The 18081-nt window shown below is 44.8% G+C and overlaps 1 protein-coding gene across 2 annotated transcripts in view; it reads left to right on the forward strand.

Moving 5' to 3' along the window:
- The window catches only part of CA7 (carbonic anhydrase 7), a 184215-nt gene that overhangs the window by 15047 nt on the left and 151087 nt on the right, over positions 1-18081 (forward strand). For both annotated transcript variants that reach the window (XM_069653261.1, XM_069653267.1), the window contains exon 2: positions 120-317. In XM_069653261.1, coding sequence (XP_069509362.1) covers positions 120-317 — 198 coding nt within the window. The remainder of the gene's footprint in view (positions 1-119; positions 318-18081) is intronic.

Raw genomic sequence — 18081 nt, forward strand, 5'->3', positions numbered from 1 at the left:
CAAGGTTCTTGCCAAAGTGTATATGCTTACTGGTGAGAAAGATATGTTAAGACTGTTTGTTGGATGCTGTGCTGCCTGTGAAAACTAAGAGCACTCCAATGATTCGTCTCCATCTTCAGGGCCTTCGGAGTGGCACCGGTCTTACCCAATTGCTGAAGGGGAGCGCCAATCCCCTATCGACATCGTTTCCTCTGGAGCAGTGTACAACCCCGAACTGACGGAGCTCGCCATTTCCTATGAGTCGTGCAACTCACTCAACATCTCCAACAACGGCCACTCGGTCATGGTGGAGTTCGCCGACAAGGACGACAAGACTGGTGAGCTTTTTACGTTTTTTCTCAACTTGATGAATAATCTTCCCAAAAGTGCCTCCTTCCCATACCACCTCGCCCAATAGTGCTGCAGGGGGCGAATAACTCCCTGCGCTCGCCAGTGTGACACCACTTTCGTATTCCCATACGTTCCTTTCATCGATCAGTGACATCAGGCGCTCCCCTCGAGTGAGCCAAGACAACTCACAGAATGCATTTGCTTATTAAAGGGAACTTCAGGGCGCAGAAGTGGTGTCGCAATGGCACAGCCAAACAATCACCCTAGAAATACACCAATTGGCGCAGAAATGACAGGTGTGATATGGGTTATGTTTCGTTCAGTAAAGAGTATATTCCACCCTGGACAGGAATGTGCACCCATGCATGATGTTCTGTCGTTGGTTTGCTACTTGCGAAATTCTGGCATTCCGATGAATTCTTTCAGGTTTTAGATGACTTCTTTTGGAGGAAACACAAATTCCACTAAAAAAGTATTTTTTTTTCTGTCGCCAATATTTATAGTTACGAAACATTGAACACGTTCTTCACCCGGTCCCTCTAGTTTATAGACCACGCCCAGTTTGGGATTTCAAAGTTTTGTTTCAGTTTAACAATGTAGACCTTTTTAACCCATTGCTACCGGCAGAGTCGGACTGGCACAAGAAATAGGCCCGGTCACCCAAAAAAAAGTGGTTCACCCCTCGCCTCAAAAAAGTGGTCCACCCCTTGCCTCACAACCCTTGACCTCTGATAACATCACTGGAAGTGATGTCATTTGACCCCACCCCAAAGTGACATCCCGGGAAGCGATGAAACACGACCTTTCACCCCTTGACAAAACAGGAATTGGCATCAAATAGCATTGTTCCTAAGTACACTAAATTACTGTGAATCCAAGCAGACCTCCGAGGCCAAATGATAATATGTTATTTTATAGCACTTAAGCTTAAGCTCTTTTTCATAGAACAAATATGCATACAATATCACCCAACCTGTATTGGTACCCATTTATCGACCTAAAACCAGTGAAAGGCTTTTTGAAAAAAAATTATAATAATTTGAAAAAAAACCTTTTTTTTCCAATTATTTTTCTTCCAAAAAGGCCCAGCCATGGCCAGAAACCGGCCCCAACTCCCTAGGGACGTTTTCGGCCTGGCCACAGGCCGAAAGGCCGAGGGGCCAATCCGACCCTGGCTACCGGTGCATTAGAATGGGTGCATAGAAGCCGCCATTTTGGGAGCAGTTGACCATGATTCTCCAGCAGATCAAAGCTGACCTAAGGACACTTCATTCCCTGTTGCCAAGCGTTCTGTTTGAGTTTCACAGGAACCAGGCCGCATCCTTTACAGCGTGAGTTTTAAGAAGGTGGTCAGTATTTTTTTGGGTCCCAGCAAGACCATTTGGCTCATCCCAATAAAAAGGAGTTCCTGTGCCTCCCTTTAATTGCAGGGTGCTACTGATGCAAGGGTGTTCCCAATCCAGACATTATTAAAGTCCATACAGGTCCATTCAAGTCTGTTTATGTGACTTTCCAACACATATTCTGACCACTACAATGTCTCTGCTGCTCACTTTACTTCTACACCAACACATTGAGAACATTTGCTGCACAGTTCATCGCGCATTGCTGTAATTCCCTTAAATCTCTTCTGGGCCCTGTTTTTAAAAGACCTCTAAGAGTGGTAATGTTCACCTGCTAGCTCAGGCTGTCCACAATTGGTAACATTAGACCGTGACAACCGTGAATTTAGCTAATGTGTATCTTACATTTCAGGCACTGTAAAGGCAGCACAAGCCGAGCACACAGGGTTGAGGCCATATTCAAAACAACGACAGCACTTTACTTGCGGCGTTTTCTGTCGGAGATGCATTCAAATAGTGCTGTCCATTCAGAAGGTACGCCAGGTGGCTAGCGATGGGTAAACACCGCAGTGTACTGATGCAAATCCATTTCTGAGCGACAGTGACGTGCGGCGGGTCCCACCGAGGACCCAAAAGAGAGCATTTACCCAGAATGCAGATGCCAACAACGTGTTAGATTTTCACATTGGTGGCCAAGGGGCTTGGTCCGACCAAATTAGCTTACATGATTCCATTACGTATGACCACACGTGTATTTAACCGGACACCACCCTGTATGGGCCCAGGTGACATGCATGAGTAATTCTATGTAATGTTGAGCTGCACACCTATCCTGCATGGGTTCACTCCCACTTCAAATTAACATACTTGCGATGAGCACCAGCCTTCACAAGGAGGTTGTGCCACAATGCTGCACAACAGTTGTCCATTGTCAAGGCCCTTTAAAGAAACCCAGCACATTTGTGGTATGTTTACAAAGGCTTGAAAAACACCCTTCCACCTAAAATGTGAAAGTAGAATAAGCCATTTCAGCCACCTCTCCAATTCCGAACCACATGAGCAATGCTCTGTGGCTTGCAAGCCATTACCATACGGCCATAGTCCTTCCTTCACAGTCTTTTATAAACCCACCATAACTTTGTTGCTGTTTGCTGAACATACCCAATGTTTCATTCACAAGGATCTCAGGCTATCCTGCTCTGATGATGCCTAAAATGGGTGAAACATGTCTGTACTTTACTACATTCTTGAGAGATGTCTCTCTTCTGCTGGAAATGCTGTGTATAAAATAGCACTGCCCTATAAGACACAGCCAATTTTCTGGAGATACATGCATGCATTTGAGCTAATTTGCATACTCACAATGTATCACTCCTGTAGCTCTGGCTGGGTGACGCTTTGGCAGGTGTGAAATGGCATATTCTACTTTCACTGGGCCTTGAAGATTCAGAGAACTGGGCCATTATCCATTATGTGCTCAAGGTGTGGACAAATATCTTTGCATATAAATAGTTACACAAACAATATCAAATCTACCGGACAGAATTCAGGTGCCCTTTCATTGTGACCATTTTGATTGTTTTGTGATTGTTTTGTTATTCTATCGGTAAAACTCAAAAACATACTATTTTCCTCACCCATTACACAATGTCAGTCACATTATGAGCAGAAGACAGTATGGTTTAAAGGCTTGCTTTCAGGATTCAATGATTGCTCTGCATTTTCTCTGGGGAGCATAATAGCTGGAGGTCAGGAGATGGAGTTTGTGGAAGAGGTACAAATCAGTTTTGTTTCTTGGCAATGGAGATGCTCAAAGCTGTTGACACGTTAGCATTTTGAGAAACAGCTTTTCTTGCAGTCTTTGGTGACCGCCTCATCTCTGGGTGAGTGAACAACACATGAGTACTTTTTCTTTTCTCTGCCGAATACGTGTCACCCACACTCACTAGGCACCACACTTCACCTCACCATAGCCATGAATTAAAGATCTGTAAACGGTTGCAATCAGGGGTGGACCGGCCCATAGGGACCGGCCCATAGGGAACTCTGCACCCTGGACCTCTCTTGTGTGAACAATACTCCCATATTGGACTTGGAAACAGGGGGGGTGGTTAAAAGTACTCCTCCCACTAACACCAACAAGCAGAATGAGAGGCAGAGGAGACCCTCAGATCCAACCCAATCTGGTGGTAGCCAGGCAGGGTATCAGACTAACGCTCCATCTGACTCTGTCACCTGTATCAGTCCAAGATGCGAAGGTAACAGACCCATCCTATGGTATGTATGTACTCCCCTGAAAGATGGGGGGTCCATTCAGGTAAGCACTGTCCCAGGAAACCTCCCTCAAAACTTCCCTCAGAACTTCCCTCAGGAGGGATGAAATACGTCACCCCTCAACCCGAGTTTCTTGCCCAGATACCCTCCAACCCCCAATTTCCAGAACAAACCTCATCTCTCTCCATGCTTTCAGCACAATAGATTCCCAAATCAAGGAGAAGGGAGGCCTAGGATGGAAGGATATCAGGGAAACTCCACATTTATTTATTCTTTATTTGTTTATTTATATTGCACCGACCGCCCGCAGGCATCGGGGCACACACATGGAGACAGGAACAGACGAATAGTAGTACCACGTGTGACAGGACAAATCATATTACACGAAAAGTTTGGATATTTTCAAGGCCAAGGATCTTACAGATTGGCTTACTTGAAAAGCACAGTTGTAAGCTTTTTACGAAAGGTGGAGAGATTGGTCTCCAGCCTAAGACAGATCGGCAGTTTGTTCCAATTAGCTGCTGCTCGGTTGGGGTTATAAGGCCCTTGGCTTCTGATCTTAGAGCCCCAGAGGGGTTGTAGAAAGTGAATTAAGACTTCAGGTAGGCTGATGCTTTGCCATAGAGACACTTGTGTGTTAGGCATAGGGACTTAAATTGCACTCAGTCCTCCATTTGCAGCCAATGGAGGTCCCGTCTGGCTTCACTGATGTGTTCATTTCTTGCTTTTTGTTTGATCATTCTGATCGCATTATTTTGGACCAGTTGAAATTTGTGCATGCTTTGCTTACTTGAACCTGCGAGAAGTGTGTTATCATAGTCCAGAAGCGACAATATGTTTGCTCTGGCTATTGTAGCACAATCTTTTTCACTAAGTAGGGTTCTGATTGCTTTAAGAAGTCTGATGTAATAATTGCAATTTTTGCTGACGTACATGGCTTGTGCATCTGCATTAAGGGAGGCTTCCAGGGTCATGCGAGCGTTTTAACCTTGCCCGCCACTTCGATGCAGGATTCTTTAATTTGAAATGCCTGATAGTCAGCGGCTAGTTTGGCTCGTGCCTGGGTGGATCCAAAGACCATTAGCTCAGTCTTATTACTGTTTAGGCACATCCAGTTGTTGTCCATCCATTCTTTAATGTTCTTATAAAGTGTGTTTAATGTCATGCTGTCCTTCGCGTAGTCCCCACTCAGTTCCATAACCAGCTGAGTGTCGTCAGCATAGTTGGTAAAGAACACCTGGAGATGTAGTAGCTCACATAAGAAACAGACGTACAAGTTGAAGAGCAGATGGGACAGACTAGCTCTCTGTGGTACCCCACAGAAGATGTTGAATTCTGATGAGAATTTATCTCCCCAATGTACTCAAGATATTTTGTACTCGAGGAAGCAAGATAGCCAACTTATTACTTCTTTGGAGCAGTTCGGGACTTTATCTTGTGCTTGTTGTAGTAGCTGGTGGTCTAACAGATCAAATGCGGCACTGAGATCCAAAATGACTAGTACGCCAACATTTCCCTTGTCCTTAATTCCCACCATCTTAGTTTGTAGGTCCAGCATTGCTGTCTCGATGCAGTGTACAGCTCTGAAACCGGATTGTTGTGGGTGTAGAATCTCGTGCCTTTCTACATATTCCTGCAGTTGTGCTGTTGCTATCTTATCCATGACTTTGGGTGTAAAGTTACAATTCGTGATGGGTCTTAAATTGTTGGGGTCAAGTGGGTCGAAGTTATTTTTTTTTACTCGCGGTGTAATGGTGACTTTTTTATGTTAATCGGTACTTTTTGGTCACGGAAAGATGTGTTTACAATTTTAGTAAGTAAAGGGGCAAAGATGTCCGAATGTTCAAGAATGATCTTGGTGGGGGGGGGAGTTTATTTTCGGGGCAGGAGGATGGTTTCATAGATGCCAGAGTTTTCATCATGACTTCGATAGAGATTTGTTGAAATTGAAATTTCTCATTTGCCTCAATGATCGTCAATTCTACAGGGCGACTGGGTTGGGGTTTATTAGCTTGAGCGGATGCAATGCGTTCTCTAGCTTTTATGCTTTTATTTGCGAAGGCTACCTGAGTGTTTTCGCATTCTGACTGAGATGGAGAGAAGGCAGGGGCCGGAGCCTGGGACTTATCTATAGACTTAAGAATGTCAAAGAGTTTACTAGCTGAATTAGAGGATGCTTCAATTTGACTATTGAAGTAGTTCTTTTTGGTCTAATTGATGTTGTTCTTATAGGATTTTTCTAGTCATTTCCATCTGGACTTATTGCAGTCAGTTGGGTTCTTTAACCATTCTGCTTCGCTGTGTTTTCTTTCCTTCTTAAGGATAGTTAGTTCCGGTGTGAACCATTTTTGATGGTTAAGATTGGGCCTAACTGTTTTCTCTCGGTTTGGAGCTTTCTGATTTATTAACATGAGCATCTGCTGATCATATTTATTGATAATGGTGTCAGAGGAATCCTTTTCATTAAGGTCAGCAAGAATGCCGTTTACGCAGAGTTGTAAGTCCGAACTTTCAATGTTTTTGAAGTTTCTAGAAAAGACTTTCCTTGCTTCATTAGTGGGTTTTTTGGCTGGTTAAGGTAAGTGTAGGTTGAAAACTACTTTATAATGGGCCGTCCATATGCAGGGGGTAGTCACATAGTTGTTTGTCTCTAAGCTCTTAGTGATGACCCAGTCCAGTCGATGACCATTGGCCATAGTGGGATCATGGTTCATTACATTAAACTGCATCTTTTGCAAGTTTTTTTCAAGGAGGATTACCATAGCTACTTGGCGAGAAGGGACAGCTGCCCTTTCTGGGAGCAGCAAAGATATGAATACAGACCTCCCTACCAACCAGAAAAAATGTCACATCTGGAGCGACATGGCCAACAATGAACCCAAGACCTGGGTCGCATGTTGAGGGCTCAGCAGAACCCTCCACCTGAAACTGCTGCCCAGAATAACTCGACGCCCGGGTGTGGTGCCCCGGAGCAATAACGGGAAGAAACCTCTGACAACCAACAGGTTCCAGAAGGGGGGCCTGAGTGGAATGGAGATGTGAAGCCCCAGAGGAAGCTTCATTTCCCACCGGAACAAACCCCCTGGAAACCTCTGAACCTGAACATAAATCTTCTACCCCCGAAAAGCTGGAACCTAGGGAACAGAGGGTAAGTAGGAGAAATCGAAAGCAAAAGATAACCCACTTTGTGGAGGAAGTCTGCATCATACTTTTCAAAGGAGAAGAATCCCTGCAGGATTCAGGGAAGGAAATCTTCTCTTTCAGGGAAGGAGGGCCTCAAAAGACCCGGATCTAGACTGGGTAAGTGTGGAGACTGACACAGAGCAACAAGTTCGTAAACCCCAACAATGTTACCCAGATGACCCTGAAAGCACGGAGGTATTGTCTCCAGGAAAAGGGGACAGCAAAGAATCAGGGGAAAAAGGGGATTTCCTAATACCACTTGATTCTGGGTGCAAAATCTTTTTTTACAGATTCCCAGACTCCGACACAGAAAACTGTCCAAGATCACAACACAGTGTCGGAGTTCAATATAGAAACGTTAACTGCTAAGTTGGCACAGAATGCACATTGTCTTTGCTCCCTTGAGAAGAGAGAAGGAAGATTTTATGCTTCCGTCAAGGTACATGGCCACCGTGCACTATCAGCGTTGGTGGACACTGGATCCCAAACCACCCTCCTGTCCAAAAAGGCCTTCTTAATTAAATTCGGGAAGGGGGAGAGTCACCATATTCCCCTCGCACCACTTCCTGGACAACTTCAAAACTTCGATGGGAATTATATTTCTGTCAAAGGAACTGCGGATCTGGAGATCAAAATTGGGTGACAAAGGGTGAAACACCTGGCAATAGTCGTTACTCCAGAGGGCACACCTTGTCTACTGGAGAATGTCCTCCTTCAGAGATTATTACCTCTGATTGACTGCAGGAACAAGGTCATATGGACTCAGACTAACTAGCCAATCAAATTAAAACAAAGCAGAAACTATGTGAGTTTGAATGGCACATACCACATGATTGAACAGCGGTCGGACAAAATAGAATACCATTTTAGGAACAATCAATTCCCAGACAATACTGTCATCTCTGTAGGAGAACAAACTGGTGATGGGAACCCTTCTCCATGTTTGAAAATCAACCTCACTCACAGTTTTAAGTGGCTTTCCACACTTGATGGAAATAATCTGATATGTTATACCAATCCTCAATCAGAAGAAAACCCAAATCTCATGAAAACAGATGAAGAAAAACCATCTAAAAGTTTGACCGACATCCATATAAAGGGTGAACAGCTGTTTTTCCTCATTCAGGTAAATGAGGGGGAGGAGCCTGTTTGTGCCAGAGTATACCTGAATAACGGAAGACGCTTCATCAGCGAATCATTATTCAGGAAACTCCCAAAAGATCAGACCATTCCCACATTTAAATTGATTGATAATTGGGAAATGGACCTGGAAACTCCAAATTCCAAACATCTCATGCCTACCAGGTGCATGCTAAACATTTCCATTGGCAACAAAATTATAGAACATAATTGTTGGGTTGTGAGAGATGTCCGCTCCGCCTTTTACTTAGGCAGTGAAATTCTCAATCGATTCGCAATTAGTTTGGACCTAATTATTCACAAGGCCTGGTTCCGACTGTGGGGTAACCCCATGGCCTTTGACAACACTGAGAAAGAATTTCGGTCAGCTCAATTGATGGTGTATGCAGTTGAAGTTCAAGTGAGAGAAGAGGCTACCAACCCAGTACAGGTGTGACAATTTCCAATTCCTCTTAAAATTAAGTGAGGACAGAACCTCAAAAATAAGGACGCCTATATAAATCTGAATTATCATCTCCAACAGTAAGGTTTATATTTGCATCCGACACCCTTAGTTGACCTAGAACATGACACCATTCGAATATTGGTGGATAACATCGACCCTCGAAGTATCACTTTGTGCGCAGACACCTTTATTGGAATGGCAGTTGATACCCAACATTATTCTGTTTAATTAGGTAATGAGATCATTGGACCAATTCCTAAAGACTGTTTCCATATCAACTAGGGTATCCCTCTGGAAAAGATTTTCAGCAGGCAAGGGGGGAATTTCTTGGTGTACTCTTCCTGCCCTTATGGCGGGGAAGAGATGACCTGTGACATCAGGAAGGATGAGGTGATCTTCTGAGTCAAAAGTGACTACCTCCCATCCTTGAAACCTGACGTCCAGTCCAACACCATAACAAGAAATCTCTCCACCCAATTGGAGGATACCACCGAAATTGCCAAGCCTGAGGTCTTTCCAGGCTTTAAGCAGATGGTCGAAGAACAAATCAATCTCACTGATGCCTGTGAGACCGAGGATCAAAAGCAGAAGCTGAAACAGGTGTTTTGGGATTTTCAGAATATCTTTGCAGTGGATTCTTATGATTGTGGACGCACACAGATACATTCAACCTCCATCCTTACGCACCCTGAGATGGCTCCAGTGTTTGAGAAGCAATACGGATTCCCTCTCGCGTCTATGGAGTCACTCACAGTGATTATTAAAAACGTAGAATCCCATGGGATAATTTGTCCAATCCACAGTATCTTTAACAAAACGGTACTGGGAATACTCAACCCCAATGGCCAATGGAGACTTTGCGCAGACCTTAAGGAGGGTCAAAGGTGTATACAGCCATTGACCTGACCAACGGTTACTGGACAATATACGTGAGCAGGAAAGACCAGAACAAGCTTGCCTTTACCTTCGGGGGCAGCAATACACGTGGACCCCAACCCCCTTTGGATACATAAACTCCGGCAATGAATTTAATATCTTCCTACCTAAGGCCATGCCAGACTTGGGTGAAAGGGGAAACCTGGCCTATATAGATGATGTCTTAATCAAGAGCTCAACTGTGGAGGAACATATAGGTGATATATGCTATTTTCGCTATGTTCTGACCCAGTTGCAGAAAGCCGGAGCAAAACTGTCCTGCCCACGTGAACTTCTTAGGGCATGAAATAACTCCTCAGGTTCTCAGTCCCCAGGCAAAAAAGGTGAAAGCATTACTGAAATTGAAAAACCCTACTACTCTGCAAGAACTAAGAAGCCTTCTTGGACTCACTAATTATAGCAGAAAGTTCATTGAAGACTACACATAGGTCACATGACCCGTGGTACATTTATTAAAGGTGGGGTCCAGAACAATCCGGGGCAGTAAAACAACTGAAGGGAAGCCTTTCCCAAGCCCCTTGTTTGGCTTACCCTAAGAAGAACAAGGAGTTCTTCCTGGAGACAGGGTTCTCAGATACTTGCTTAATGGTGGTATCATACCAAAAGCATGACAAGGTGAACAAAGTAATCTCATACGCGAGCAAGACTTTGTCCTCTGTGGAGGAAAAGTTCAATGATTGTGAAAAGACACTCTTGGCAACGGTGTGGGTGTTAAAGAATTACCACCCATTCAACCAGGGGCAGCACATCATTGTGGAGACTCCTCACCAACCCTTGCAATACTTACAAAGTGACCAAATCCAAACAGGGAATGTGAGTAATTCTAGAATTACTTCCTGGATTCTGTCCATGAAAGGCTTTCCTGTGGTGATCAGATATGGCCAAAACAAGAAGAGTACTCTAGCGCAAGGACTGGCTGATTTGCATGATTCTGCACAAGAAAACTGTCTTGAGGACGAAAGTCTAAGGACCAAAGACAGTGTGGAGGCGTACCTTACTCCCCCGCACAAAGTCTATGAGGTAGACACATGTCAGGGGATACCCATTCCAAAATGAACTCTTAACTGCACAGTGGAGTAAAGAAATCCCAGCTGCAGATTTGATTACTGTACAAAAAGAGGACGCAATTATTGGGAAATGTTATCAACATATTGAAAACGCCGTGAATTTTCCTCTGACAGAATCCAATTATATCTGGAAGGAGGATCTCCGGGTGTTGATGACATTTTCCAAAATGTTCCGAATCCAAGGCGGTTTGCTGGTACGGAGATCCATATATGGATGTGACCAGTGGGTGGTACCTACCTCATTCCGCAGCCTGATGTTAAGTCACGCCCATGACGCGGCCACTGCCGGTCACAGGGGGCTTCATACAACATTAGATCTGTTGGGCCAGGACCTCAACATCTACTTAAAGAGGTGTCTTGTGTGTGCTCAGTTTCAGCCAAGTTCTCTCACACAGAGGCGACATGTTTGAGACCGGCCTATAGGGAACTCTGGATATTTCCTGGTAGGCCTCCACACCCTGGGCCTCTTTTGGGGGTGACCTATTTTATTTCCACACTTTCTAATAGGAAAAGGGTTGGGCTTGCTGAAAAGGTGTAATTTTGGGCCACTTTGAACAAGATTTCCTGGGCCTCTTTTGGTTCCCAGTCCACCCCTGGTTGCAATGTGCTTCATGGAGGTTTTCCAAGTTAAGCATGCTGAGGGGGCACAGGAGACTTGTAATGACTGATTTCTTGCTTGCCTCTGAAGAACTCGAGCATATTAAGAAATGAGCTTCTCATCCATCAATCCGAGTAGTGTGAAAAGGACACAGTGGTGGTTTGGACAACATTACATGAAATGATTGCACATGCAGGAGTCCCTTTAAGGTTATGTCTGTGTTTTGGTTCTTGAGCGAGGCAATCTATGAATAGCGTGGTCGTATGCATCAACCATTTCTGTAACCTTTTACATGGAGGAGGAGATGGATGCGTGTTCTGCTCCTATCATTGTGCAGTTGTTTGTTCATTGGATTTTTAGAATCGAGGGAGGGTGGGGCTACAGAGTAATCGCCTCATACGCTTGTTTCTGGGTAACGTGAAACAAGGGACTTCATGTGCTTTCTCATCAGGGTTTACGGGCACGTAACTTTGAACATCTGCCCATTGGTTACAGCCCAGTGTCCACAGGTCAGAGCTAGCCTATAAAACTGTACATTAATATCCTGCTGGTTTACCGCAGGTCAAGTCGAGAGTTGTCAGTTTAATTTCAGAAATAAAGCCTAACTCTGCCAAAGCCTTCTAGCCCTCATGAGATGGCCAGTTCATTCTGAGTGCAGTCAGATGTTCTCCTCAGCTCGTGTTGCGTACTCAGGGGTACAAAACCTAGAGGTCAAGAGATCTACTCCGTATCCCACACTTTGGTCAAGTGAGGAACCCTGCATGGATCTCATCGCTCCACGTGGTGTCTGTGACCAATCACTGCCCTCTGCCAAGGTACCAGCAACGCGCTCGGGAGGAAGCCCTCACTACGGGTCACCTGAGCAAACATCCTAGTGGCTGTCTGTGACGTTTTCGGGGTTGCTTGCGCCCATGTCTGCTGGAGTAAGAAACAGCTGCTTGTTGTTATATAACTCTGTAGGTTTGGTGTAGGAATCATGGCGTACGTCTCCAAATCTGATCTCGGGCTTGAATGTGTGGAGAGCCTCACTTCGGAACATTCCACATTAGGTTTTCAGTCGGGGCGCATTCTCCTTCCCCCACAGGGTATCGCAAAGTTGACTGGCACAACCACAAGGGCAACTGCAGTGGCTTACCATGCATGCTCCCACAGCTGCAAGGATCTACCAACAAATTGGCTAGAAGCCTATTGTGATGAGTTCATCACTTCCTCAAAAGACCCTGCCCCTTCCCCCTACATGAAACATTGAATGAAACCAAACAGCTTGGCTATTTACCAATCATCATTTCATTTACATTCAAAAAAACTATCTTAATTCTAGTGCTGAACAGAGAGGGACACACAATACGCAGAGGCATTCATTTTGGCGACATGCTATAATGAGTCAAGGAGTGAGAAAACAGGCGGCAATCTAAACATAACCGACTATTACAACTTTTATCAGTACCAAATCATCAAACTTAAAGATATTATTTTTAAGGAAGAAGCGCGGGAGACAATATGATCAAATGAAAGTGGATTCATGGGGGGGGGGGGCAAACAGAAAGAAGCAACTGTACCATTCCAATCACAAATATGAGCCTTTCTTCACAGGGACCCTTCTAGATCTTTCTTGATAACTGAAACTCTCTATAATAAGAATACTGCACCTATGCATACTATTTGGTGCTTTGCCACCCTTCATAGATGATGGATGCCAAGATTCCCGTCCCGCCTCCCCACTCTCGAGGATGATCTGACTATTGAAGAGACGTGTTCCTCTTTTTCTCTCCTGAGCGAGCACCGTGGAGATGTGGATTAGGACATTTGCATGGGGGTGTTTGCAGTCCAGGGAAACAATGAAATGATAACAAAGCTCTGCGCGCACCTGCTACCGGAAGCTTCCACGCCTCTGGAAACCCTCGAGCTCAGCTGCCCAATTGAGTACAGCGTCTCGGGTGTCTCCCTGAGGATCTCTTTACACACCTGCATCTCAGCTTCCTGCCCACACAATGCGATCAGATTACATTCTTGAAAAGACAGGGGCGGGGCGGGGTGGCCGGGGAAGAGGGAGATTAGAAGCCGTTTAATGGAAACTGACCAGTTTTCTTTGCTGCTAAAAATAGCCTCCTGTGATATAGGGCCTGGGAGAATACCTCAATTATTCCGGGAACAGGGTGCATTGGTGGTGCGCTGCTTTGTGGTGCTTTTGTGTACTTTCACAATAGTTTACCAGTGGCGTCACCAGGAAACAAATTTAAGAGGGGTGCAGGGGGGCCACAGACAAAATTAGGGGGGGGGGGCACCTATAAAAGGGCAATGTGTGACGTCAGAAGCACTCCTGCAAATAATCTTTTGTGCACACCAACTACCACGCCCCTTTTGTGCACCTCCCCTCCCATCAGAATGTAGGCACTAAACCATTGAGTCACTAATGACCCATCATTAGTGGGTTCTTGCTCTACATTCTGATTGACGGGGCAGTTCTTGGCTGCAGGGGGACTCAACATCTCTTCATTGCTGTGCGACAGCATTGATTGCGGCCCTGTGTGTGTGCTGTGCTGGTGGACACAGCATTGTAGACGGTGCAGAGAAAGTAGCCCAGCTGAGGTAGAGGGGTGCAAAGGGAGCCCTTGATTTCAGAGGAGGGTCCTGGGTCCCCTAGACAACCCAGCAACGCCACTGTAATTTACCCTATTTGTACTTCAAGCCCATAGTTTTCCAGATTTATGACTAACGTGACCTCATTTTTCTTTTGCTGGAGAACTCTGTGGCCCCACGCCATCCATGTCAATGGTACTAAGTGGGTTATGGTTTAGATGTGTTGCTATGTCCGTGCCATAAGACTCTGTCACAGCTTCCGGTTGATTCGTGAGCGTCCCATCCCTGAGGCTTGAAAAGTCCTACTTTATGCTATCACAATGCCAATTACTTGGGGGGGGAGTGGGTGCTGGCAAACACATGAAGGGCCATAGAGTGTCCAACCAGAGGGACAGATGAACACCATACACACAGGGCCTGGATATCAGGAATACGCAGGAAGTCGCAGACTCCGTTGACATTCGAGGAACGGGGTGGGGCATGTCGACTGACAGGCCTCACCACGTTACAGCAGTACATAGCGTTGATTGTCCTAGACATGAACACAGGAGAGCAGCGGAAGGATAAGGGGGGGTGGTGGATTATACCCAGATGGAGAATTGCAAGAGAGAGTGAGAGCAACTGGGTTCCAGATCATCCTGCAGCTTTTTGTTTGGTGGATGGCACTGTCTTGTCAAAACTTTTTGATGCCCCCCTGAAGCCCTCAGACGTTGGTGGCAAAGGAGACAATAGTTAGACCCAGGAGTGGCGAATCTTGTTCTCCCCCTGCGTTTGGTGGTAGTTGGGGTACCTCTTTTTCAAGCTGGGTTGCAGGTGAAGGGTGTACTCCTTGTCCCCGTATTAGTCTGTGTGTCCTGGCAAAATGGTAAGATGTGCTTCTGTGCCCTGCACACTTGGTTCACGCGGTGCAACATATCGTTTGGAATACTACACATTGTATGTGGCCACGCGTCCTTCTCGCTTGGCAAAGATCATGGTTTCCATGGCTGCCATGTGTGGGCCTATATCAAATGATGTCTGTAGCTCGGGTGCCTTACCGTCAGGTGTATTGCTTGGTTGCCTGGTCGGGTCATCAGCAGCTCTGGGGCGCGTTGCCGGTCATCGTAATGGCAATTCTCTGCACACTCAGAATCATCAGGCACCCATGGGACTTTGGAAACGTTTGCAGCTGAATCAAAGGGTGTCCGAGGCTTGCCTGGGGGTGGAGTATGGCATGGTGCAATACAGGCACAGACATTGCTAGATGGCTTGTAGGACTGGCCATTGCGCAGAGTAAGCAACGAATAGTCTTTTTGATGGTGTTCGTGAAGCCTTGTTCTCCATTTGCTTAAGTTGTGTTATGTTAATAGTTTTTTTGTACTGTGTCTAAACACCACCAAAGTAGGCTCAGACTGCATAGGCTTGTCTGGGAGTTGGTGGTTTCTGCCCCTGCCACGGGTATACAGACCTTAGTCTGCAGAAAAAAAAGAGGGAGAGATGGGGTGCAGGAAAGACTGTTTAGTGACAGCATGGGGGCATATCAGTCCTGTTAGGTCAGATATAGAATGTATAATTACGCGTTAACCACGCGTTCTAAGGGCTGGAAGGGGTGGTATGAGCTGGGGCCCGAGTTAAATGCCCAAGCGTAGCAAGGCAGCCCTTGCAACGGGACGTTAGCGCTATTAGCACCCATTCCATGGGCCGGGACGGGTGTCTAATTTAAAGTGCTTGCTCTGCATTACAAGGCGATTTTGAAGAATAGAAAAATGTGTAGACTATGTAATATTTGGATGCATGAAGGGCGGAAGATGTGCTCGGCAGTAGCAAAAGATTGGGTTGCTTGTTTGCCCCGATTTACCTTAAATATATACCACAGGTCAAACTCCAAAATATTAATTCTGTGACTACCCAGCTGAAGACAAAGCTTGGTCTATTAAGGTGGGTGCTTCTGCATAGCAGAGGGCGGGAAGGGGAGGCATGGTCCAATGGACAAAATACAGCATATGCTGATAGACTGGCACTGATAAATGTGAGAAGTTCTCTCCATAAGATACGATGATATGATAGGTTATTTATAACATGCTTAATGCCCAGAGGTTTCTAAGCACAGACCCGGGGATTGAACTCATGTTGCTCCATGTCATCTTACTTCCAAGACCAGCACGTTGCCCCTGAGCATTCCTCCCAAGACTGAGTAACATTGTTACTTTCTCTTTTCCAAACAGAGCTGATGAATTAACATAATTCAACCACTGTGCAAACTCCTCTCTACTACTGTAGGCTGAGCACATCATTGTAGGCGAGTATGCTACATACGAATAATACTATACTAACCGACATCCAAGGCCAAAGGCGTGCAATGGAGCCCAAAGTGCAAATAAGTCGCAGAACACATGAAAAATAAAAAAGAGCGGTGTATTATAAAAAAGACATCCATGGGCATTGCTTAAACATATGAGCTGCCGTTGACCTGCTCATTGATCCCGAAACGTGGCCCGCTCAGATTAAGCCAATGCATATCCAATATAATAGTAGGCAGTAGAACCTGTAAGGCTTTGCAATAGTAAGAAAAAAGGCCCATTTGAGTGTGTGCATTTAAGAACATAGTAACTTACAAGTAGAGATTTGTGCCATTTGTGCCATGATATGTGCCATGGTATGTGTTTTCAAACTTTGCAACTAATTCCCTGTAAGCATATAGTTTGTCTGACCCATTACGGGGAAGTGGATTTTTGGGAAAAACTCTACCTCCTCATTGATTATGCGAAATTTCAAACTTCACAGAATCATATTTTTTCGATATCTTTCTTCGTCAGGATTCTTTGCTGGTAGGAAGTGACTACATTTGGACTGTCAGATCTCAACGTGTACTGTTTTACCGTACCCATCTTTTAACGTGAATTTTACTCTTCAAAGAATCGCAATTTACTGCTGAACTTGGACCTCTAAAATGTCATCTCCTAGCGTTTGATGTGCTACTTATGTTATGTTACATTATACAGATTTCATGCGAATTTGTAAACATAATTTCAAGATATCATTCCATGTCAGCATCAGGAAATTCACTGATGAGGAGGGACACATTTGTAGATTTCTCAAGGGAGTTGTATGCGTTATTTCACTTTGCCCAGCTTTCGGTACGAAATTCAAACTTCTCTGAATCACACTTTTGCGGTACGATTCCCTCTCTGTATAATTTGCTTAGAGTAAAAGGGTACTTTTGGACCTCTAAAATGTCATCTTGTGTGGTTTTATGTGCTACTTATGTAATCTTATGTTATATTACACGGCATCTAATGCACATTTTAAACTGCCCTGACTCACCTTCAAGGTGTCACTCCTCATCCATCTACTTTGCTGATCTTGAGGGGCTACTTTCTGGATCTCTCAAACCTCATCATGTTTGAGCTACGTATGTTATTTCTTTTGTTACGTTATCCATCTTTTAATGCCAGTTTTGAACTTTCCTAACTCTCGCTTTTAATGTGTCATTCCTCGCTACTATACTCCACTGATGGCAGGGGCTACTTTTGGACCTCCAAAATGTCATCTTTTAGAGTTTTACGGGCGAGTGATCTTATGTTAGGTTTCACACAAACCTTTTTTTATTCCACCGAAACACACTTTAAGGTGTCATTCCTTAAAAACCCTGCTTCATCGAAAATGGGGGGTTACCTTTTGGGTCTATTAAATGTTATCATGGTGACTTCTAAACTATTTACGTTATGTTGTGTTACTTTACTCAGCTTCCAATATGAATTTTGACCTTCCATGAATCACATCAGTCCTCATCGGTTGAATTTGCTTATAGTGAGAGACTACTTTTGGACCTCTAAAATGTCATCCTATAAAGTTTGATGTGCTATTTCTGTAATGTTATGTTTGATAATGCAAATTTCACACTTCTCGTGATCAAACATTTAAGGTGTCATTCCTCATCTGTATACTTTGTAGAGATATTGAGGCGTCTCTTTCTGGATCTCTCCAATGTAATCTCATTGAGCCGTATGGGTTAGTTATGCCATGCAGCGGCACCCGTCTTTTAATGAACATTTTGAAGTTCCCGAAATCACCCTGCTGATGGCATTCCTCACCAATAAACTTTACTGAGATGAACATTTGGTGCAGAGAAAGGGCTTCCTAAAATATAAAGACCCAAGTTGTTCCCTTCACCTAACTTGGTATGTTGGGTGGCGGGCTCATGGA

This window comes from Ambystoma mexicanum, chromosome 1p, assembly GCF_040938575.1.
Source record: "Ambystoma mexicanum isolate Mex_15411 chromosome 1p, UKY_AmexF1_1, whole genome shotgun sequence".
Lineage (NCBI taxonomy): Eukaryota > Metazoa > Chordata > Amphibia > Caudata > Ambystomatidae > Ambystoma > Ambystoma mexicanum.